The sequence below is a fragment of the Heteronotia binoei genome, chromosome 7 (genome assembly GCF_032191835.1).
Source record: "Heteronotia binoei isolate CCM8104 ecotype False Entrance Well chromosome 7, APGP_CSIRO_Hbin_v1, whole genome shotgun sequence".
NCBI classification, from domain to species: Eukaryota; Metazoa; Chordata; class Lepidosauria; order Squamata; family Gekkonidae; genus Heteronotia; species Heteronotia binoei.
In genome coordinates, this window is record NC_083229.1 from 87,305,836 (window position 1) to 87,328,510 (window position 22,675).

A 22,675-nucleotide genomic window follows, 5' to 3' on the forward strand; every position below is an offset into this window, starting at 1 on the left:
GCATTCTCAGTAGTTGCGTAGCCTCGACCTACATAAAAGTAACAGTGATTTGAGTCATTTATTCAATTATACAGCTGTATTTGGAATTGTGAATGCCACCTGTGAGAGATGAATCATGCGAGTGATTTAAATGCAATGCATGTTCTGTTTTGACAAGAAGTGAAAGGCATGTTTGGTGGCAGAATTTAGAGGAAAAACTGCACTGGAAGTAAATGTTTTGAAGATGTCTTATGTGTGAATATTTTAGGTTAGTTCTAACATATGAAGGCCTTCACTGTACTTTCTATGACACTGTAGATCTCACAGTAATACAGGAACCCATCTTTTTTCCTTGATGGTTTTTAACATTTTGAGTCTTAATTTTTTATCCAGTCCCTGCTCTTTCATTTGCAAGACAGTATAAAGTATGGCTTTGGTGGCAAAATTGGGTATTGCCTCTTATCCAGGCTTGTGAGAGAATTCATTCAGAAATAATTCAGTCAAATTCAGAACAAGGAGGGATGGTGGCTCAGTGGTAGAGCATCTGCTTGGTAAGCAGAAGGTCCCAGGTTCAATCCCCGACATCTCCAAAAAAAGGTCCAGGCAAATAGGTGTGAAAAACCTCAGCTTGAGACCCTGGAGAGCCACTGCCAGTCTGAGAAGACAATACTGACTTTGATGGACCAAGGGTCTGATTCAGTATAAGGCAGCTTCATATGTTCATATGTTCAACTAAGATGGGCAACCCACTTGTTTAAGTGGAAATACTGCATATTACAGACTAGAAACATGGAACCAAAGGTCTTCACAGAGGACCATTTGATCAGTAAACTGCAGGATAGTCAAAAATTCTTGAGGCTAGAAACAGCCATCCTGGCCCTGCCATGGTTCTGTCTCCCTTGCTGCTACTCCCAGGAATTTGAAACGATCATTAGTTCCCCTACTAAGCTCAGTTGTAAACTCTTACACCTTTCATCACTTCTCATTCATGTACATTGGTATACACTACAGTGTATATAGCATTATAGGTTAGGAAAGGCCAATATTTTGTTAATTTTTAGAACTTAATACAAAAATTAACTTTGCACTTTACGGGTGTGTTTGACTGTCACACTTTATCTTTGTTTTGGAGTCACGGATCATATAAACAATTTACTGTTCATTTTGTTTTGCTATGTGTTGAATTTCCTAGATCCTTTCTCTAGTTAATTATATTGGAATGAACAGCCATGTGCCTAGCAGCAAGAGTGAGACAGTGGAAAGTGTATAACTCTAAGCATTATGCATACAGTAGGTGTTACCTCTGGTTACAATACTGACTGCTGCTTTAATCTTTTAGTGACTGGAGGTGATTCATACAAGAGATTCATAAATGAGAATTTCTCAATGCTGCAATTGCTTCTCTACAACTGGGACACAGATGGTGGTTTTACTTATCATGCCCTAAGTAGCTTTGGGCTGAAGTACCTTGGAAGATGTCTTCTCTTTTGTGCCCTACTATAATCTCTCAGATGAATTTAGAACAGGGGTGGCCAAACTTGCTTAACGTAAGCAGGACCAGCACACCCACTAGGCGACCTTAGGACGTCGCCTGGGGCAGTGGCGCTCAGTGGGGTGCTGAATTGGGTGCCCCCTTATGATTCACGACAGCAGGGGTGAGGGCAGGGGTTTGCCAGTGCTCAACATGTCTGCCAGAGCATGCATCCTGGATGCGCCACAGCCAGGTGAGGAGGAGCGTGGTGGCTGCTTGGCTATGACAGGCTAGCAGCAGGTGCCCTTGTTAAGGCTGGCAACCCAAAAGTTCTGTCCTGAGTTGAGTGGGGGTGAGAGAGGGGGCTGCCGATGGGGAGACAGGCAGCCTTAAAGAGACTCACGTGGCAAGATGGAACCAAGGAAGCAGCAACCCAGGAGCAGAAGAGCCCCCTGTTGGATCTTGCCCAGCCACCTGCCCTTCTGCGGGTATGGGTGAGGTATAGTTAGGCTGCACTTAATCCCCCCACAAGGGGCCGGAGAGGGAAGGGGAGCAGGGCTTGTGGCCCCTTAGACAGACACCAAGGCAGCCCTGCTGCTGCTCCCTCATTCCTCCCTGCCCTCATTTGCTTGGCCTCTAGTGACCAAGCCTAGCTGAGGCGAGGCTTCAGGAAGCACCACTGCAGCTGATCTTCACCAGTCCCCAGTCCAACTTTGGGAATGAGGGCAGGGGGGCAGCTGGACATTGGGGGGAGCCCACAGTGGTGCAAGGCTGGCTCTCCCTCCTCCTCTCTGAGCCCTCCCTGTGCTGGGTATATACTGGTGAGTCACGGCAGGGGGCCGAGGGATCGCTGGGCTGGTCTCGGGTGGGCAGCATTTGGCAAGGATGGACAGTGCTCTGCCTGGGGGAAGGAGAGGCTGGATCGGGGAGGCGAGAAGAAGTGTAGCCAGGACCTTCCTGCTCGTGGCCAGCTTGGGGGCTCTCCTGACATCACTGCTATTCTGGCTTCCTCATGCAGCTGAGTGGGACTGAGAGGGTGAGGGGATATTCATGAAGGCAGCTGATCCAGTTGGGTTGCCATAGGAACCACTGATGCTAACGGGCTCTGCCTACCTGAGCAGGGCCCCCAAAAAATTGCACGCTGGATATTGCTTCGTCTTTTTTAAGCAAATGCATTGTTTAGCTCTCCTTATGACCTCAATGATTTCCCCTCCCTGATTCATCCCTGGGCTTCTTGCATATAATTGCATTCAGATCCCAGACTCTGCACGTTCCTAGACTGAGCACGAACTCCAAGGTTGGAGGAACACGGTTTTAAATCAGTCTTCTTTGCTGGGTTATTCAGAAAACCAATAGGTGCACATTTAAAGCTGCCAATCACCCCACTCCCCAGTAAAAAACAAACTGGCAACTCACACATTTAGAACTCCTTTTCAATCTTTACTCTAGAAGGCTAAGCGAGGCGCTGGGGCACTTGGCAAAGCTGGACAGCGCCCTGCCCAGGGGAAAGAGATGCTGGATCAGGGCAGGTGGGGAAGGAGCATGGCAGGAACTTCCTGCTCTCGGCCAGAGCTGCTGAGCTGTTGAGGGAGGAGCATAAAAACCTGGCACTGGCTCTGAATATAAGAGCTGCACTGAATAAATGGCAGACGTTTGAGAGCTGCAGGACAGGAAGAAAGGAAGGAAAATAGATGGGAGAGGGATGATGGAAGAAGAGGTGGAAAGAAAGCAACTTTAAATGCATTCTCCAAACCGCCAGTTGGCTTGGCTTGGAGAAGTGATTTAAAGAGAGAAATGCCTTCTCCAAGCTGACTGATGGGGTGGTGGGGGCTTTGAATTGAGAACCACATAATATGTGTGAAAGAGCCACATGTGGCTCCTGAGCTGCAGTTTGGCCACCTCTGATTTAGAGCATCGTCTTAGGCATACTGTATGTAGGAAGAAGGGGACACAGGGAGACATTCTCCATGTTTGGTCCCCAGTTCTAAAGTTGTCTTTTGCCTGTTTGACCGATGTCTGGAGACTTTCTCAAGGCACCATAAGACATTGTTTAGTAAATAATAGGTGGGATTTCAGTATATATTACATTTATTTTATAGTATTTGGATTTGTTTCTTTATAAAGTTATTGCCCACTGTAAACTTCTGATTTTAAGGTGTGTTATATAAACTTGATCTAGTCAGGGGTGTCAGACATGCAGTTTGAGGGCCAAATCAGGCCCCCGAGCAACTGGCTGTCATCTGCTTCGTTCTCCCTATATCTCGCTTCCTTCTGCATAACAGCTTGTTTTGCAAGTCTTGCTCAATTGCACAGGAACTACAGAGCAAAACTTCTGTTTTCTCCATTGGTTGAGGCTCCTTCCTTGGGGAGGAAGGGGGAAGACAGAGCTTGCTTTACCAGGCTCTTCCAATTGCATAGCAGAGCTACTGAGCCAAACCTCTCTTCCTTCTATTGGCTGAGACTCCTCTTCCCCCCCACCCCACCCCCCATCCCCTGGGGAAGGAAGGAAAGAGCCAGAGCTTCCTTATAAAATTTATATCTCTGCTGCCTAATCTTAAAGAGGTACCCACATGGTCCGGCCCGACATGGCTCAGCCCAACCTGACATAGCCCGGCCCAACAAGGTCTCATTTATGTCAGATCTGGCCCTCATAACAAATGAGTTTGACACCCCTGATCTAGATGACAGCTCTCCAAATAAAAAAGCCACAAAAGTGTATTGTAAATTTAGTTGGCTAACATCCTCTATAATTCATTCTTAATATTTTAAAGGAATTAAATCAAAAGTGGATGAGCTAAAAGCAGCCTATGATCGTGAAGAATCTCCAAACTTAGAGGAATATGAGCCCAACACTGTAGCCAGCTTGTTGAAGCAGTACCTGCGAGAACTGCCTGAAAATTTGCTTACCAAAGAGCTTATGCCACGTTTTGAAGATGCCTGCGGGAAGAGCATAGAGGCTGAGAAAGTGCAAGAATGCCAGCGCCTCCTGAAAGAGCTGCCAGAGTACAACCAGCTGATGATTTCCTGGCTGGTTGTGCACATGGACCACGTCATTGCAAAAGAACTGGAAACAAAAATGAACATCCAGAACATTTCCATAGTGCTCAGCCCTACTGTTCAGGTACATACATTCTGCTTAATCTGGGGTGCTTTCTGATATGGTGATTGAAATCACTCTACCCAGTATTCTGCATATGTCATAAGTGGTCCAGAAGCCCTAAATATCCGTGATGCAATTCTGTTGTTGAAATGAAGCAGGTCTGGGTGGGAGATTCCTCGGAACCATATTTTGAGGAAGAGAGGCATTAAGTGAAATTAATGAATTGGAATCCACATAAATCATTAGAGTTGGCAGCAGCAACAGGCTAACAAGACCGCTTTTGGCTCACCCATTGATTTCCCAGTTTTAGTTTGTATAATTCAGGCCTGTGTGGCACTCCTAGAGAGCAGGTGTTCCAATCTGCAGACCTCGTAATCAGGCAGGTGAGCCAAGCCACCCACTCACTCTGGAACAGACTCTGGGTGAATCCTTTAATTTTAACTTCACCTTGGGAAAGAGAATGAGACAAAGTGAACTCTTGATTTGATTATTTAATATTTAATGAATATTTAATATTTAATGAAAGTATAATATCCTTCTTACAAAATTTTAGAGGTTCACACCTCAGTTGCCTTTCCTTCCAAGTCTGCTGCTTAGCACATCTGAGTCTTCTGTGCGTACCTTTTGATATCCTTTTCAATTGCTGAAACTTTCAAAATTGAAGCAACCATCTTCACACTGATTAATTTAGCTTTTAATATCTGATGGGTTCAAAAGTGGAGGCCGCTATCTTTAATGTCCCTATAATAGACTTTTTATTGATTTATTTATTAATTTGATTTATATCCCGCCCTCCCCTCCGAGGCGGGCTCAGGGCAGCTTACAACATGAAATTCAAAACAATAAGGTTAATAAATTTTAAAATACATTGAATAATTTACAGCAGTTAAAACAAGAAAACGATCTAACAGTGTGGTGCTATTCTACAACCTTCCTTCGCAGTCTTTAGGTTCCAGTCACTTATATGCCAACCAGAAGAGGACTGTCTTACAGGCCTTGCGGAACTGCCCAAGGTTCCGCAAGGCCCTCACCTCTTCCAGTAGCTGGTTCCACCAGCAGGGGGCTGTAATTGAAAAGGCCCTATCCCTGGTTGACTTCAGACGGGCCTCCTTCGGCCCGGGGATTACTAGCAGATTTTGGGAACCAGATCTAAGCACTCTCTGGGGAACATGTGGGGAGAGAGACGGTCCCTAAGATAGGTAGGTCCTAGGCCATATAGGGCTTTAAAGGTGATAACCAGCACCTTGTACCGAACCCGGTATATTATTGGCAGCCAGTGAAGTCCCCAGAGCCTTGGCTGAATGTGCTCCCACCTGGAGAGCCCTAATAACAGCCGGGCGGTGGCATTCTGCACTAGCTGCAACTTCCGGCTTCGGCACAGGGGCAGCCCCATGTAGAGGGCATTACAGTAGTCCAACCTCGAGATGACAGTTGCATGGATCACTGTTGCCAGATTGCTCCAGGAAAGGACCCAACTGCCTCGCCCTCCTAAGATGAAAGAATGTGGACTTAGCAGTGGCTGTTATCTGGGCCTCCATTGTCAGGGCACGCTCCAATAGTACCCCCAAGCTCTTGACCCTGTGTGCCATTGTCAGTGGCATACCGTCAAAGGCTGGTAGGGGAATTTCCCTTCCTGGACCACGTCGACCCAAGTCTGTCTTCACTGGATTTAGTTTCAATCTACTCAGCCTAAGCCATCTAGCCACGGCTTATAAAGCCAGGTCCAGATTTTCTGGGACACAGTCAGGCCGGCCGTCCATTAGTAGATAGAGCTGGGTGTCATCAGCATACTGGTGACAACTCAACCCATACCTCCAGGCAATCTGGGCAAGGGGGCGCATGTAGATGTTGAACAACATCGGGGAAAGCAACGCCCCCTGAGGCAACCCACAATCAAGCGTGTGTCTCCGGGACAGTTCACCCCCAATCGCCACCCTTTGTTTCCGACCATCAAGGAAAGAGGAAAGCCATTGTAAGGCCAACCTCTGAATCCCTGCGTTGGTGAGACGGCAAGTCAGCAACCGATGGTGAACCGTATCAAACGCTGCCGATAGGTCTAACAACATCAGTACCGCCGAGCCACCTCAGTCCCGATGCCGCTGAAGGTCATCCACCAGAGCAACCAGCACTGTCTCCGTCCCATGGCCCGGGCGAAAGCCGGACTGATGGGGATCGAGAAGCATCCTCCAGAAAACTCTGTAACTGCAATGCCACTGCCCTCTCAATAATTTTACCCAAAAAGGGTAAATTTGAGACCGGCCGATAATGTGCCAATTCGGCCGGATCTAGCGTCAATTTTTTCAGGAGAGGGCGGACCACCACCTCTTTAAGAGGTGCTGGAAAACGCCCTTCCATAAGGGATCTATTCATGATATCCCGTACAGGATATCTGAGCTCCTTCTGGCAAGCTTTGATAAGCCAGGAGGGGCAAGGGTCCAGATCACAAGTTGTAGGGCGTGCAGACAAGAGGATTCTGTCAGCTTCCTCTATTGAAACAATCCAGAACACAATCAGAACACAGGCACGGGGCCTCGGGTTCGCATACTGTCTCTCCAATGTCTCGCATACTGTCTCTCCAATGTGGCAGGGGAGGTCGTGGCGGAGCAACGCAATCTTATCTGCAAAGAAATTCGCAAAAGGCTCACAGCTGATCTCCAATTCCTTAGAGTTTGGTCTGCCTCGTGGCAGCGTTGTAAGAGTCCGAATTGTATTGAACAATTGTGCTGGGCGCGAAATTGCAGACGCAATCTTAGCCGCAAATTATGTTTTCTTTGTGGCTTTGACTGCCATCTCATAGGACCTCATAAACTCTCTATAAGATGTTCTAGTCGCTTCGTCTTGAATACGCCGCCATTGCCTCTCTAGACGTCTGAGTCCTCACTTTAATTGCTGCAACTCCTGGTTATACCAAGGTGCCGGCTTTTGGCGAGGGTGCAAAGGACACCTAGATGCGATCTCGTCGATGGCTTTGAAGAGTCTGTCATTCCAAGACTCCGCCAGGTCATCCAAGGAATCACCAGGGGGCCAGGGATCCCGTAAAGCCATCTGGAACCATTCCAGATCCATCTGGCTCCGCAGGCGAGCTAAAATACGCTCTCCGCCTTAACGGGCTTGGGGTGGGACATCCATACGAGCCTTGAGGGTGTAGTGGTCCGACCATGGCACTGCTTCAGCAGTAATATCGTCCACTAAAACTCCCGCCGCAAAGACCAAGTCTAACATGTGCCCCGCCTGGTGAGTAGACGTAACAATTTGGGAGAGTCTTAGAGTCGCCATGGATGACACTAGGTCCATCGCCTGACTGGAGGTTGCGTCATCGGCATGGGCATTGAAGTCACCCAGGATCAAAAGCCTTGGGTACTCCAATGCCCAGCCTGTTGCGGCCTCCATCAGGGATGGTAAGGCGCCAGCTGGTGCGTTAGGCGGTCGGTACACCAGCCAGATCACCAACCCCTCCCCAGCATCCCACGCCGGACTGGCACATTCAATGCCCTTGGTCTTCGGGACCGGGAGAGCCCAGAAGGAGTAAGCCTCTCATATGAATAGAGCCACCCCTCCCTCCCCGCCCGCTAGTCCGTGACTGGTGAAAGACCGAGTATCCTGGGGGAGCCATCTGGGAGAGAGCTACGGTCTCCCCATCATGCACCCAGGTCTCAGTCATGCATGCCAGGTCCACATCCTGAAGGGTAGAGGTCTTATTGTTTATGGACCTGGCATTGCATAACACCAGTGACGGAGGCGAGTAGTTCAACCTGGCCCCACTACTTGCCACTGTCGGGATGAGACACAGGCTGGAAGGGGGTCGAGCACTGTCATGTCTCGGCCTCCTTCCCTTATAATTCTGCCTGTTCCCACCGTCATACCTTCCCCTCCCCAAGAGTACTGGCATCCCCAGGCCAGTCATCTCCTGCCGGTGTCCACCACAGCTTCAGACCAGTGAAATAAGCTGAACCTACTCCCACCTCAACCCTCCCTTCTCTAGCCAATCTATCAATTCCCAATTTAAGCTGACCTGCCAATAGTATCTAATACTTATTTAGTTAAAAAAAAACCCACCCCAAGCCTACCCATTAATTCTTTAGCTAGAAATAATTGACTCCATTGGCTCCTTAATTATAAAACCCTCCCAATCAATTACCCTTCTCCAATTAATTTGCCACAAATACAATTTCCTCAATTAATTAAACAGTAATCTAATTTAAATAACCAATAAATTATTAACAATCTATTTAATTGTCAGCAGTCCAATTCTGTTAATATGTTGACAGTTAGGATCAACTAGAGTTAAAAGGAGTTAAAGGGGGTTTGAAAGAACTGAATAAAGCGCTGCAGTATTTAAAATATCGATGACCGTAAAGTGCAAGTGTTCTTGTTCCTGGGGCGTGGTCATACCCAGGGGTGCAATAGTGCTGTCTGACTAGCCTGAGGCAGCTCATCGCACAATCTAGGGGACCCAGGGGGGTGCGAGCCTCCCTGTGCCCCTCCAGTCGCGTAGTCGAGCCTCTCAGGGACCCAGAAAATCACAGGCGTCACACATTAGCCTGCAGATATCTCAGCCCCACCAGGAGATCTTCTAGCCGCACCAACTCTCCGCTTGCTGCTGGTCTTTTCCTGCCTGTTCCGGCTCCCCAGCTCTTAGTCCATGGCGTGGTCATCCCCATGGCGCGTATCCAGCTCACCCCGCAAACCCACCGGCCACGGCAACGCGGGGGCGGGGAAAGGGAGGGATAGGAGCCGTCGTCCCGTCACCTCTCCGAACAGCTTGACCGCCACCGTCCTCCGGCCTCCCGCTGGCGTCCTCCGGCTTCCCAACCCCAGTTTCTCACACTCCGCACTCGACTCTCACTCCGCACTCGACTCCAGCCGCCGCACCTCTGATTCATCTAGCATGTTGGCCATGGGAGCTAAGGTTTGTTCCCCCCCGCTCCATCTCCACTTTTGCTTTAAAAGCATGCAGAAGACTTTTTATGATGGGTTAACTGGTATTGTACTCTGGCTATGTCCTGAGATCTGAGGATTTATATGTCTGAACATGTGTGTTGGGGGGTGGTTCTGTTCTCTTGGTCACCTTGGTCCTAGGATGCCATCTAATTAACCTTAATGGGAAGGAGTGGGGGGGGGGGGTTGAGTTCACCAAATTCTTCATCTCCCTTCTTCTAGGGCTTGGTTTAAGTAGATGGGGGTTCCTCCCAGACCTTTTAAAGGCAGTATTGCAACTCATGCATGCCAGCAGTAACTTTGCTTGTAAATGCATCTGGGCTGAATCCCCAGGCTTTCCCTGGAGACACTGTTTATCAGCTGTAGTGCTGCTGCTGGCTCCTTAAAGGGGCAGTCCTTAAAGATGCAGCAACCTTGTTGCTGTTGGAGAGTTGGTGTTGGAGAGTCCCCTGTTCCCAGACAGTCTGCTATGCTTTATACCCTACCTGAGCTGGATGGTCACAGTGTAACTGGCAAATTTAATCACCTACTATGAGTCATGCTGATAAAATATTTGAGTAGGTGAATTTGTGGTACTTGTAACATCTTGCATGCTTGGGTACTGTCAAAACCTTGAGAAAATGATATACATAAACAGTGTTAACTATGTTCAGTAAAATGTTCCAGAATCGCACTTCTTAAAAAGTTAAACCGACAAACTTTGTTCATTGATTGTATAATTAAAAGCCTATGCTCCTTTCATTCAATTTACAATTCAGTTGCCTAATCATGTACTGAAGCCTAGATTACTGGCAACTGTTACATCTTCCTACCTAACATCTTGGTGACATCATAGCAGTTCAGCCAATAGCATAAAGAGAAATAAGATAGTTAACAATAAAGCAGTAACAAAGATTAGAAGATGGGGAAATTCTGTACAGCAAATGAGGCAATTTATGTACAAAAGCTTAAAATTCCCAGCCATTTCATATTTTCCTCTGGGTATTAGACTTAAAGCATTGACCATGAGATTTCTGTAATGAATGTCAGTACATTAAAAAAAAAAAGGTTTGCAACCTACAGATACATATCTGAACAACACCTCTGAACAGCATACTCAAGATTGCTACAGCACAGATATTGTCTGCAGATTCTGTTGCAGTAATTCAAAGCAAGAGGTGTTGGTTATCAGAGATAAATAAACAAAATATTGCAAGAGTGCTAATCTTTTAAGCATGTTTTAAGTTTAAAAAAAATCTTTGTGTTTGTGTGTGTCCTTTGTAAAGTTTTCTCTCTCTGCTACCTGGCATTACATTTTATGACACACATCGCCTGACAAGGTCTCATTTATGTCAGATCCGGCCCTCATAAAAAATGAGTTTGATACCCCTGGTGTAATCACTTGGTTCAGTGCTGAACAAAACCTTTGGGATGAAATTACTATTTTTGTCAATTAGTGTCAATAACTAAAATAATTTGATTATGTTATACTACAGCCTTCATTTAAATGCCTTCCATTCTTTGTTACAATTTAAACAGTTTCCAGTTCAGTACAGGAGTCCAGGTGGAATTTGTTTTAGAAGTTGTATGATGATTTTTTTGGGATTCAGTGTCAATGAGGCCCCTTTGGGAAGTTTGCTCTGTCAACTATAAATAAATGCAACATGGTCAAGCCCTGTCAAGTCTTGTTGCATATATAGGATTAAGATATCAAATGTAACTACATTCATCTTTTTCTTTTGATTTCAGACTTCTAGAGGTTGATATGACAGCTAGTTATCAAAACATATCAAATTTCAAGACAAGTAATTCTTTTTGACTGTTTCCCCATGTTGTTCAATACTCCTGACAATAAATGGAAGATATTTTAGATCTGTTGGAATAACTGCAATAGAGTATTGGAAAGGGCAGGTTTATCATGTCACCTTGTGAAATACAATACATTACTAAAAGTCTTTGTAAATAAGATCTCATGGGATTATAGTTTAATGGAATTGTCAAGATTATCACATTTCGAAAATATTTTGCGTTCTGAGCTCCCTAATACATTGGGATATGACGCAGGCATCAGCTAACATAAACCCTATGGTAAATCTTAAAATATAAAGCCAAATCATGTAGAAAAGAGAAAGATTATAAGAAAGGTTCTTGCAAAGGTTCTTACATTGCAGCACAGACAAAGTTGCAAGGAAAATGTGGAATGGACTTTCCATTAAGGGCTCTGGGCCCAGATAGAGCAGTCTATCTGGGTGCAGAGACCTTAATGGAAAACCCATTTCTCATTTTCCTCCCAGCTTTGCAAGCCCGGAATAGTTTCCAGCTGAAGCAGGCAAAGACAAGGCATATGGCTGCCAAGCCCCTGGTCCAGGTGGGGAATCCCCTGCCTGGGAGGTTCCCAACCCGCCAGCCCACATTGGGCCAGCAGGGGGAACCTCCCCCTATATTGCTGGCATGATGACATCACCCAGAAGTGATGTCATCAAAATGGCGGCACCCAAGTAAGGCTGCTCTAGGCGTTTCTGGGAAAACGCTATGGTTTTCGCTGACGCTTTAGCCATTTGGGAGGGAAAACTCTGTGGTACAATAGGCACCATAGAGTTTTTATCTCCCAAATGGCTAGAGCGTCCAGGAAAACCATAGAGTTTACCTGTAAACACCTAGAGCGGCCCTGCACAGGTGCCACCATTTTGATGACATCACTTCTGGGTGACGTCATTGCATTGCGCATGCTCAAAAGTCCACCGTACGGGAAGCTGGGGACTTGGTAACCCTGCTGCTTGGCTGATTTCCGTTGCATGCTCTGCCATTTGGTTTGTTTCATGCATTGCAGTTTTTAAGTGATCTATATCCAGTTTAACTGGTTGCAGGACGTCATCGACTGCTTCTTTTATGTACAAACGCAGGTCCTCCTTAAGCTCCTTAAGATCTTGTTTTGTAAGGGTATTGGAGTCTTGCATTGTTTGCTCTTTATCTCCGTCGTTTCCTTCATTAATGGTTGGCGCCATTTTTAACTGCTCTTGTGTAGAGGGGGGTTGAGATTTTCCCTGCTCCTCAGGCCAAAAGAATTCTTCAACTGTTGTTGGTCGTAAGTTTCTGGCGTTCTTTTTAACTGCTGATTTCCTGTGTTTGTTTTTATTCATCTCTCTCGGTCCGATCTATGGCAGTTTGATTTAATGCTGGGAAAGTGGGAGCCCGCTCAAAAGTATGCGTCCGCCATTGTCAAGCGACGCCCCGCCCCTGGGGACTTGGTAACCCTAACAAGGCAGAAGGAGCTGGGAACATTTTTTGGCAGCCTCTGAGTTTTAAAGGGTGAGGGCAGGAGGGGGAGGAGGGGGGAGAAAATTGCTGCAGGCCTGATTGAAGCTCTGGGTGGGCCAGGTGTGGCCAACGGGCTGGGAGTTTGACAACCTTGATCCAGTGTTTATAGTTTTGGATATCTGTTTAATCCTGCAGTTGTAGTACTATTGAGTTGTCAGTATTTCCTGCAAATAACCTTGGGGAAAAAGTATGTAACATGTTAAGGATGGAAGCATTGTCCATTGTAAGGATTGTATGTGAGTGTGTGCAAGTCACAGTGTAATGAAGGAGAAGAAAATAAAGAATGAGCAATAGTTAAATAATTTTAGGCTTAATCATATCTGAAAAGCAGATATGATTTCAAGCAACACTGTTTCCAGACAGGTCAGCTAGTTCAAGCGAGAATGGTGTTTGCAAAAGATTAAGAAACTGGTTGCATGACTTCGGTATTGTAGAGTTCTCTGGTATCCATAAAACAGATGTTTACAAACATTTGGTTGCTCCTCTCTGAAGTGGTGTTATGACTTTGTGTTTTCTCAGATCAGCAACCGTGTCCTGTATGTTTTTTTTACTCACGTTCAAGAGTTCTTTGGAAATGTGACTCTGAAGCCGGTGACAAAGCCTCTTCGTTGGTCTAACATGGCAACAATGCCAGCATTGCCAGAAACCCAAGAAAGCATCAAAGAAGAAATTAGACGCCAAGTAGGCCTTCTCATTATCAAACCCATTCTTGTATTGACAGTTGACCTTGATAGAGGCAGTTGTGACTTTCAATTGCTATCATAATGGACTTGTCACCAGAAGCAATAGATTTATTATAGATTTCTAAAAAATTTAAGAGTTGAGGCTCTTACAAATTCATTCATGTTCCAAGAAGCATGGAAATTAATTTTTGCACAGTGTAAGCACTAAAGAGAATGTGTGGTCTCATTTGTTGTGCTTGCTTAGTTCAACTGCACGCGCAATACTTACGTCATTCTGTTGCTTCTCCAGTTTTCTTCCTTTTGCAAATTGGGTTAACACAGAATCTGAGGTTAGATTTCATTCTGTCAGGATGATGATCTCAATTTTAGAAGGAGTAGAATTCTCCCAGAATACAGCTAGGCTTTGGCAATAGTGCCAAGCTACTGCAACTGTATACTGAGATGGGTCATAGGGGAAGGGCCAGGCTTTTTAAAAACATTTTATATCCCACATTCATTCCAAGCTCAAAGAGGCTTACAATATATTTGAAATATCAAATAGCCTTCCAACAGCAAATATTAATACCACACTTCCCATTAATATAGCCCAAAGCCCATCAACAAAGTATAGAACTATGCTGAATAAATCTAGAGAAGTCCTTTGAAAAAAATCATTTGTTGTCTTACATAACTTCTGAAACCTGGGCAGTGAAGATTCTTTCCATACTCCCTCTGGGAACTATTCAAAAGAATAGCACATCAACAGGAAAAGCATGAGATGTTTCCAAGGAGAATTGAACCTGGCAGAACAAAGGACCGACAAGCAATGGTTTTGGGGAGGCACTCCATGTGCATGGGCTAATAAAAGGAGAGTCAGATGTTCTTGATGATTGGGCTTGCCGAAACAAAGAACAGGATTTAGAAAAGTGAAGGTTCCAGAAGTTTCATGGTCTATTGAATTAATCTGGAAAAGCTTCACAGCCAAGCAGTCAAGGGAAATCCATTTAATTTAAAATTTTCATTTTTAAATTCAATTCAAGTTGAATTAAAATTAGGCAAACACAAGTTTATTGTTTGAATATGGTAGAAAATATATTTTACTTCCATGGTTAGAAAAATGAATTGGTTGGTTAAGCTCTTGCGGGGGATAATCTGTGAACATTATGGAGTCAAGATTTACAGCCTAACAACACTTCCATGTATAAGAATTATAAATTTTTAAACCCTTTCCTTTAGCTGTTATGGCACCTGGTGACTCACCTTGGGTTAAGTTTCAGTTCTTGCAAACTGAACTGCCCTTGCAAGGTGTTAACTGCTCTTAATGCTCTTAAGTGCTCTCAGGTATACACTCCCCATGCTTTCCCTATCTCCACCAGTGGTACATAGTTTCAGCTCATGCATAGCTAAATTAGAGCTGCTGAGCTGTCTTGCTTTTGCAACATACTGTTTAATAAGAGGATTTTCTTGCTTACACAGCTTATTTTCAGTCACACAATTGAGATTTTTATACTGTGGTGGCAGCTCCTGATGGAACAGTGTATTTTGTTTTGTTTTTAAATCTGCATAGCCATTTAGAAGTCCTGCTGGGCAAAAATCCCACCAGGCCTTGCCCACTTTTAAAACATACTTGGCGGGTACCCGAAGAAGTGTTGGCAAGGTGCCACATTGGGAACCCTGGTTTAGAATGTGGTTGCTGTTGACCCCACTAGCTCTCATGATAGGTTTGTATTAACAAAGAATAAAAATATATTTTAATTTTCATCTGATCAAATTACTTTTTCCCAGCTGTCACTTAGCTGGGGTATATAGCTGATTAATGTTTTTTGTTGCTGATGTTTTTGTTCTTTAAGAAGAAAGTGGGTTAAAACTAGAAAGTAAACTCAGTTGCTGAACAGGATGTGTTTATTTTACCAGGAATTCCTTTTGAACTGTTTACACCGAGACCTGCAAGTGGGGATCAAAGATTTATCCAAAGAGGAGCGATTATGGGAGGTGCAAAGAATTTTGACTGCTCTCAAAAGGAAGCTAAGGGAAGCTAAGAGACAAGTACGTTTATTGCAGTTTTCATTAAGAGTATGACAGTATTTTTTCCTTCCCCATAGCAGTTAAAGTTTCCATGTTGCAGCTTGCTTTAGCTGAAGTGACAGAACGTGTGGCTTGTTCAGGCTTGGCTAGGGTGCTGTGCTGTCCCTAGGAGAAAAGAGAGAGTTGTCCACCCCTTCCATCCTGCTAGAAGAATGTAGGTCTAGTCCAGAGTTGTGTGGGTCCAGAGTCTGTAATTCTGATTGAAGAGAGTATTTTTAGTCTGTGTAAGGAGTAAAGAGGGAAAAGGCTGACTTTCATCTTCTAGCAGCTTGACACATGTTCCTTCATGTTGCACTGTTATCATGAACAAGGGATAAATAAGCCGTGCAGTAACACAGGCAGCTGCTGCCAGTTGGTAAAGATTGAATCCCTAGGCCTGAGCACAGCATTACTGAGAACCTTTGTGCCCTGCCCTGTCTAATGAAAAGTCAAGTGTGCCAGCAGAACATTTGATCTGGTGAAACAGTGATCTTGAGTCCTGATATCACACTCGTCATGCTTGTACAGCTTCTGTTGGGATGGTAATAGCGTTACCCATTGCACTGGATGAGCATTCTTCTTGTGGGAAAGCTTTTGGTTTCTGGCTTCTAGTTTCACAGCCTGCCATGTGACCTTTTTGCCATGGCTGCCTTGCAGACTTCTGTTGTGTTTAGCTGTTGCTTTATCAGACTGTTGGTTTTCTTTGCTCAATCACTTTGTTTTCAAAGATGCGGAAGCTTCTCAAATTGCCATCATATGTAAATCAGCCAGTCTGCTAGTTAGAACCCACAGCCTGCTTGTTCCTGGAAAATCAAAAGCAGCTGCACTAATTTAACCACCATCTGTCACAGAAAGAATGACTATTAATATAGCCAGCTAACATTGCTCTAGGAAATGTGAAAATCTCAGATCTTCTCTCAGCATAGCTATGGGTGAAAAACTATATAGACAGCTATTTATATACCATTGCATTTCATTATATGATTCTCTGTGACAGCACTCATTGATCAAGGTTCATTTCATTGCAGGAGTGTGAGACAAAGATTGCCCGGGAGATTGCCAGCCTTTCAAAGGAGGATGTGTCCAAAGAGGAAATGAATGAGAATGAAGAAGTTATTAATATTCTGCTTGCTCAGGTAGCTCCAATTTTCAATTCAATTTCCTTTTGACTTTTTCCCTATTCTGCCTTCCTTCGTTGGCCGACCATAAGGCAGTGAGTGAATGCAGCCAATGTGTTTTGGAGATAAACTAAGGCAGCTCATAGCTGGAAAAGGCCTTTATCTGTTAGTGGTATGAATTATTTGAAAGCAGTTTCGTTGACAGCTGCCTCATGTCCTATGTCACCTGAATAGCAAGGGGGGTGGTGAGATAATGTCAGTTTTGATCTAGTCTGTGATGTGTCTTTTCCAGTTAAGCTGGCCAACAGCCTGGATAACAGTCTTGTCCCTTTCATAAAGGCTTAATGCACTTATCAGATGGTATTTACCTTCATGCCATGAAAAACTTTAGCTGCCCACTGCCATATATAGCAAGCCTATATTAAAGGGACAGGGCATTTTCCTCCAGGCCTAGGGGCAACCCAACCCACACAGCAACCATTTGTCTCTTCTGCCCTCCCCCCCCCCCCGCCCCGCCAGTGATTGCAGTGTGATGTCTCTAGTCAGGAGACACTGAAATAATCTTTTTCTTCTTTCTTTTTAGGAGAATGAGATTTTGACAGAACAAGAAGAATTACTGGCAATGGAGCAGTTTTTGCGCAGACAAATAGCCTCTGAAAAGGAGGAGATAGATCGCCTCAGGGCAGAAATAGCAGAAATTCAAAGGTATTGCAGGCACAGTCTCTGGCTGAATTTTGAAGAAACTTTTTAAAATAATCAAATGGTAGTTCCACTTGAGGGCAGTTGAAAGAAAACCTGAATTGCATTGCAACTTTTAGCTGGTTTCTGTCAGATCATCCTAAGATGGTCCAGTTGGTGTTGAAATCTAGCTAAAATTCAGTGGTCTTACTAGATAGTTCAGTCATTTTCTTTCTCATCAACAGTTTCTTTTAGGGGTTTTTTTTAGGGGGATGGGTTTGTTCTGTAAGTAGCAGTAACTCGCTAGGTAGTTTAGCTCCTTGAAAAGATGATTGCTTTGTGAGAGTATACTCATATAGTCAATGTTCTCAGATATCTATTTAAGCAGGCCTGCCTTGTGAGAGTATACTCATATAGTCAATGTTCTCAGATATCTATTAAGCAGGCCTGCACAAGCACTCTCCTGATTTGCTTCCCTGGCATGGTCTCCCCAGCAAGGGACAGAGGAAACACCTTTGAAACTCATCTTTGGCAGCAGCAAGGGAGAAAATGTTCACGTTCTCCTGTGCCAACCTGGCAACATCCAAGGCAGGCTGCAGAGATAGACCCCTAGTAGTGGTACAGAATGCATGACAGCCACAAGCCACTCCTGTTGCATCTTCTGAAAGAATAACTGCCAGTTTGGCACCCCAAATGCCTACTTGGGTTGTACTAGCCTTGTGTTTAAATACATGGAGTTGTTTTCCAGAGTGTGGTCTTTGTGAGATTTCAAGACTGTTATTAGAACAGACCAACCTAATAGCATTGTATGCTACAAATGTGTGTTTGTCCATTTTAGCCGCCAGCATGGTCGAAGCGAAACCGAGGAATATTCTTCTGAAAGTGAGAGTGAAAGTGAAGATGAGGAAGAGCTACAGATAATCTTGGAAGACTTGCAAAGACAGAATGAAGAGCTAGAGGTGAAATTTCATTCTTGTGTAATATATATTCATTGACTGTTTCATGGGACAGGGAGTGAAGTGGTATTTAATCCAAGTATGGCAGCACTTGTTAGCAAGTGTATGGCAGGTTTCTGTGCATTCACAAAACAGCCCTAGATGCTAAGGCTTCTTCCTTTTCTTAATGCTGGTTCTGTTAGTAGCTTCTTTTCCTCCCCTAACTTTTTCCGGTTTAAGGATAGAAGAATTTTGGTGTAGAAGTGTATTGGAGTAAAGTAGCACTTTGAATTACAGTTTCTTGTTTGGTAAATGTAAGTTTTCTTTCCATTGCAAATTTCTTTATCTATGGTGCTGTAGGAGTAGCAGTTTTCAGGCTTTAGATGAAACAACGGTTAAAAACTTTTTACTGGTTGCTGCCTGTTTTAAATGCACTGTGGAAGAAGAATGAGAAATAGAATAAAATCAACACTATGGTGGCAGCTGCAATTGAAATAATTTTTTAAAAAAATATTTGCACAGCCAATCAAATCTTCAGTAGCCAATTAGATGCCCTGCTGGGTAAAGGCCCCATCTGGCCACACCCCATTTGTAAAAACACTCAGGGACCAAAAAATGTGTTGTGGGTGCTAGGTTGGGGACCCCTGACATAGAGTTTCCAGAGTGTGAGTTGACATCCTGTCTGGGTTTTCCCCTGGATATGATGTCAACACATTGCCTGATCTCATGCTCTCCTTGACTCCCCCCCCCTCATTTCTCCTGCCAACCAAGATGCAGGGGCAGGTGGGAGGATGAGGCAGCCTGGAGATCCCACTGCCTGATGTGGGCAAGTGGCATGCCTGCTCTCACCACAAAGGTATTTCTGAATCTTTTGTCCACTTTAAAGATGAAGCAAAAAATATATATGATCTACTTAAGGATTGCAGTAATATAAAGATATTAGTACTGTAAACTAGGATTATATTGCTCTTCCCAGAGCAGAAAAATTGATTCTGTTTCCCTATGGTGATTAAAGCTCTTCCACCAAACATCTTGTCAAGTCTTCCCATCCAAGAAGCATGATCATCTCCAGGTTTTAGTGAGTCCCTAGGCAAGGGACCTGTAGCATGTTTTCCACAGTTGGGGAGTCCTGCTCTTCCCCCTAATCTGTAATGTTGCTTTGATCTTTTAGCTGGGCTTCCAAGTGCTAGGAAAAAAGGTGACATTCTGTTATAACTGGAACAGGCTAGCTGCCTGAATGCAAGAGAAGACTGTATAACAACACAGACTTTAAACCCTAGGGATAGCATACCACTTGCATTATTGCTGTAATCCCTAACCCAGATGCCCCACTAGTCTTTCAAGCAGGGAAAACAGCAGGGAGTGATTAGGGATTGCCTCTGGTTTGACAACTGGTCTGGAGAGCTCTTGAAGTGTTCATGTGAGTCCCAGATCTCTGCCTAAACAAAAGGATTTACAGATGGGCATTTAAAATGTGTGCTGTTGATAGACAACCTAAGTGTCCACCAGTAAATCCATGTGAGTGATAGGTGCTCCTCACTAGTAGATATTTATTAACTGGATAAATCTATATGCTGCAGATGCTTGGCTTTAGCACACACAGTATTTGTTCAAAACGGCAATAGTTAAACATTACAAAGCCCTCTTTAAAAGACATGGAATTAGGAGGGTGTTCAAAGGTGCTGTTGATATCTTGTTTATAAATTTTTGTTCCTCCTGGAACTGGATCTTTCTTGGCCTTATTTTTAATCTTTTGCCCTCCCACGCACACACTTGTCTCCCTTCCCAGGAAGAGCGACACTGAGCAATATCTTATTAATGATTCATTAGCTACATAAGTGGCTGTTTGATTGCCACTAAAGTGACCCTTTTCTTCTCCTTGTGCTGGATACAGATTAAGAACAATCATCTGAACCAAGCAATTCATGAAGAGCGGGAAGCCATCATTGAGTTGCGAGTGCAGCTTCGGCTTTTGCAGATGCAGCGAGCAAAATCAGAGCAGCAGGTGCAGGAAGAAGAAGAGTTTGAGAAACGGGGAAGCACATTGCAGCAGCCACTGCCAAGAGACTCTGTCCCCTCAGAGACAAAAGCAGCAAAAGAACAGCCAAAGGCAACCAAGGAGCCCGTGAAGCCATCGCCAAGCAAAGACAGAAAGGAAACGCCAATTTAATTGGATTCCTCAGGTATTCAGAATATCCCCTGGGTAAAGCCAGGACTGTGCAACTTACTGTAAATCTGAGGTGTGTATATTCTGTAAATAATCTTCTTTTACACTATGGAGACATTTTGTCTTCTTCCTACCTGTGGCTTCTGCCTATCAGGCTCAGGTTACTTGGAAGGATAAAGCAATTTTAGGTGGGTCATGAGGAGAGGGGGAAGGGGTGCAGCACAGCAGTTACTTGGCCATGTCATAAATTGGGTTTCAGGTGACCTTAAAGGTCTCAGTGGAAGTAACAGTAGGTTACTCACTCTGGAACAGTCCCAGAAATTCTCTTGTGCATTATCAGCCTGAGGCCTACTTCATCCCAAACATCTTGCTTCTGGGGGGAAACCTCTGTACATGCCATGTGTAGATCATATGAGCGTCTTTTTGGCTGCATGCACACACATTGGGAAGACTCTATTGGAAGCGGCAAAATAGATACAGTTGGGCAGAAATCCATTGTAACAGAGGTCTTGCTTCCCCCGTGCCTGTATAGGTAAAAAGGTTACATGTGAAGTGGTCCTTCGGCACTGGGGTTTGGAAATGCAACTCATAACCATAAATTTACTTGCCTTGTGAATTTCTTTGCTCTCTCTCTCTCACAAATTCTGCTTTTATTCACTCTTGTGTGTGCCTTTGGTACCGATTATATACAAAGGAGCTTTAAAAGTAGATAGGTCTGAGCAACTGAAAAGTTCTTCAAGTGGAAAACATTAGTGTTATATAACATGTTCCCCTTCTTGTCTAACATTCTTAAAACTAGAGTGAAGATGCATGTAAAAGCATGCATATGAGAATGAGTATGTCCCCATTTAAAAAAAAAACAAAGAGCTGTTAAACCTCAACAATGCACTTACTAATAGCTTAACTAGGGAAAGAAACATAATTCTACTGGGTCTGTATTTTCACTGCCAAGTGTATAGCAAACAGCCTCTTAATGCAGACTTAAAGTTTGATTTTGAAGTTGATTCCTATGATACTTAAAGCCCTGTGGATAAGGATTTGGTGACTAAAGAAAGTGGACCCATATTTCTTGCTTTGGGAAGACTTTGTTTCCATGAACAGGTAATATATTTCTCAAAAAGTTAAAGCTACCCATGAGCTCTGCAGGTGCTGGACAGAGGATTCCTGTTGGGACGTGATCCATTGTTCATATGAGTGTAAAGGTGACTAAGCAGAGGCTCTTGTCACACACATTGAACTCCTCCTCCTCTGCCACGTGGTCTGTCCTTTTCAACAGAGAGTGCAATATGATGTGCAGATCCCTTTGTATGCACCAGGATGGTGAGACAGGCTATGTATGCATCTGTAAGTGTATGCAAGGCTCCCCCCCCCATATGGTGACAGGATCCCTGTTGCTGCCTCTTCCCCCTCCTCCCCAATTCTGTAGTACAGTGCAGAGCAACCTTTTGCCTGCATAGGTGTGATGAGATGGGTTCAACAACAGCCTTCTGTGTGATTCTTCAGTGTTGCCAGCAATTCATTGTCAGGGTCCTCTTCGTCTTTCCACAGCACCCATATTTTTAATGCCCAGTTTTATTGAGTTAGATCTCTCATATCAATAATACTTAATGGAACTTTGCAGGGTGTTTATCAGATTTTTGTTTCTAGTCTGCATATTTATTTTTCAGTGTGGTTGTTGTCTTTGCCTATTGCACTGTTGTGAATCATTGGCCATGATTTAATTTTTTGTACAAATGATGTTTTGAGATATGTTACAGAGTACAGCATATTTTTTTAAACCTTGAAGAAAAATGTATATGGGGAGTAGCTGGATGATGGCTGTGTGTGCATCAAGCATTTGCCCTAGCCTGTTACATACATTTTATATTTGCTGGCAGTATTTAAACTTTTTTTGTTTCCATTCACACTAATTTCTATTAAGCTGTCAAACTTTTATATAATCAATGTTCATCAAACCAATCTCTTGCTATTGGTTAACTTCTGTTTTGTCAAGAACATGTTAATCAAGTAAATGAATTCAACAGCCATCTGCAAATTGTTTCATTAATTTTGCTATGGAATTCATTATGTAAAGAACACTATTTCTTTACTCAGTTACAGAAGTTATTGTGCACAGTAATGCTGATATTGCTGATTCCATGTTGAAAAGGATACTCTGATTCATTTTCTTTCCCCCCATAACTCGTGCTGAGTCATTGACCAGCAACTTAAATGATTATCTCTTTCTTTAGCCCCTTGAAGATGTAGAATCTCTAGTTTGATTTAA

At 44.1% G+C, this 22,675-nt stretch overlaps 1 protein-coding gene across 3 annotated transcripts in view; it reads left to right on the forward strand.

Annotated features, from left to right (window-relative positions):
• The window catches only part of RALBP1 (ralA binding protein 1), a 38,687-nt gene extending 16,251 nt beyond the window's left edge, over positions 1-22,436 (forward strand). For all 3 annotated transcript variants that reach the window (XM_060244009.1, XM_060244010.1, XM_060244011.1), the window contains 7 exons: positions 4,222-4,571; positions 13,305-13,466; positions 15,362-15,493; positions 16,540-16,647; positions 17,213-17,334; positions 18,146-18,266; positions 20,137-22,436. In XM_060244009.1, the coding sequence (XP_060099992.1) occupies positions 4,222-4,571; positions 13,305-13,466; positions 15,362-15,493; positions 16,540-16,647; positions 17,213-17,334; positions 18,146-18,266; positions 20,137-20,412 (1,271 nt within the window). In that variant the 3' untranslated portion in view covers positions 20,413-22,436. The remainder of the gene's footprint in view (positions 1-4,221; positions 4,572-13,304; positions 13,467-15,361; positions 15,494-16,539; positions 16,648-17,212; positions 17,335-18,145; positions 18,267-20,136) is intronic.
• The last annotated feature ends 239 nt before the right edge of the window (positions 22,437-22,675 follow it).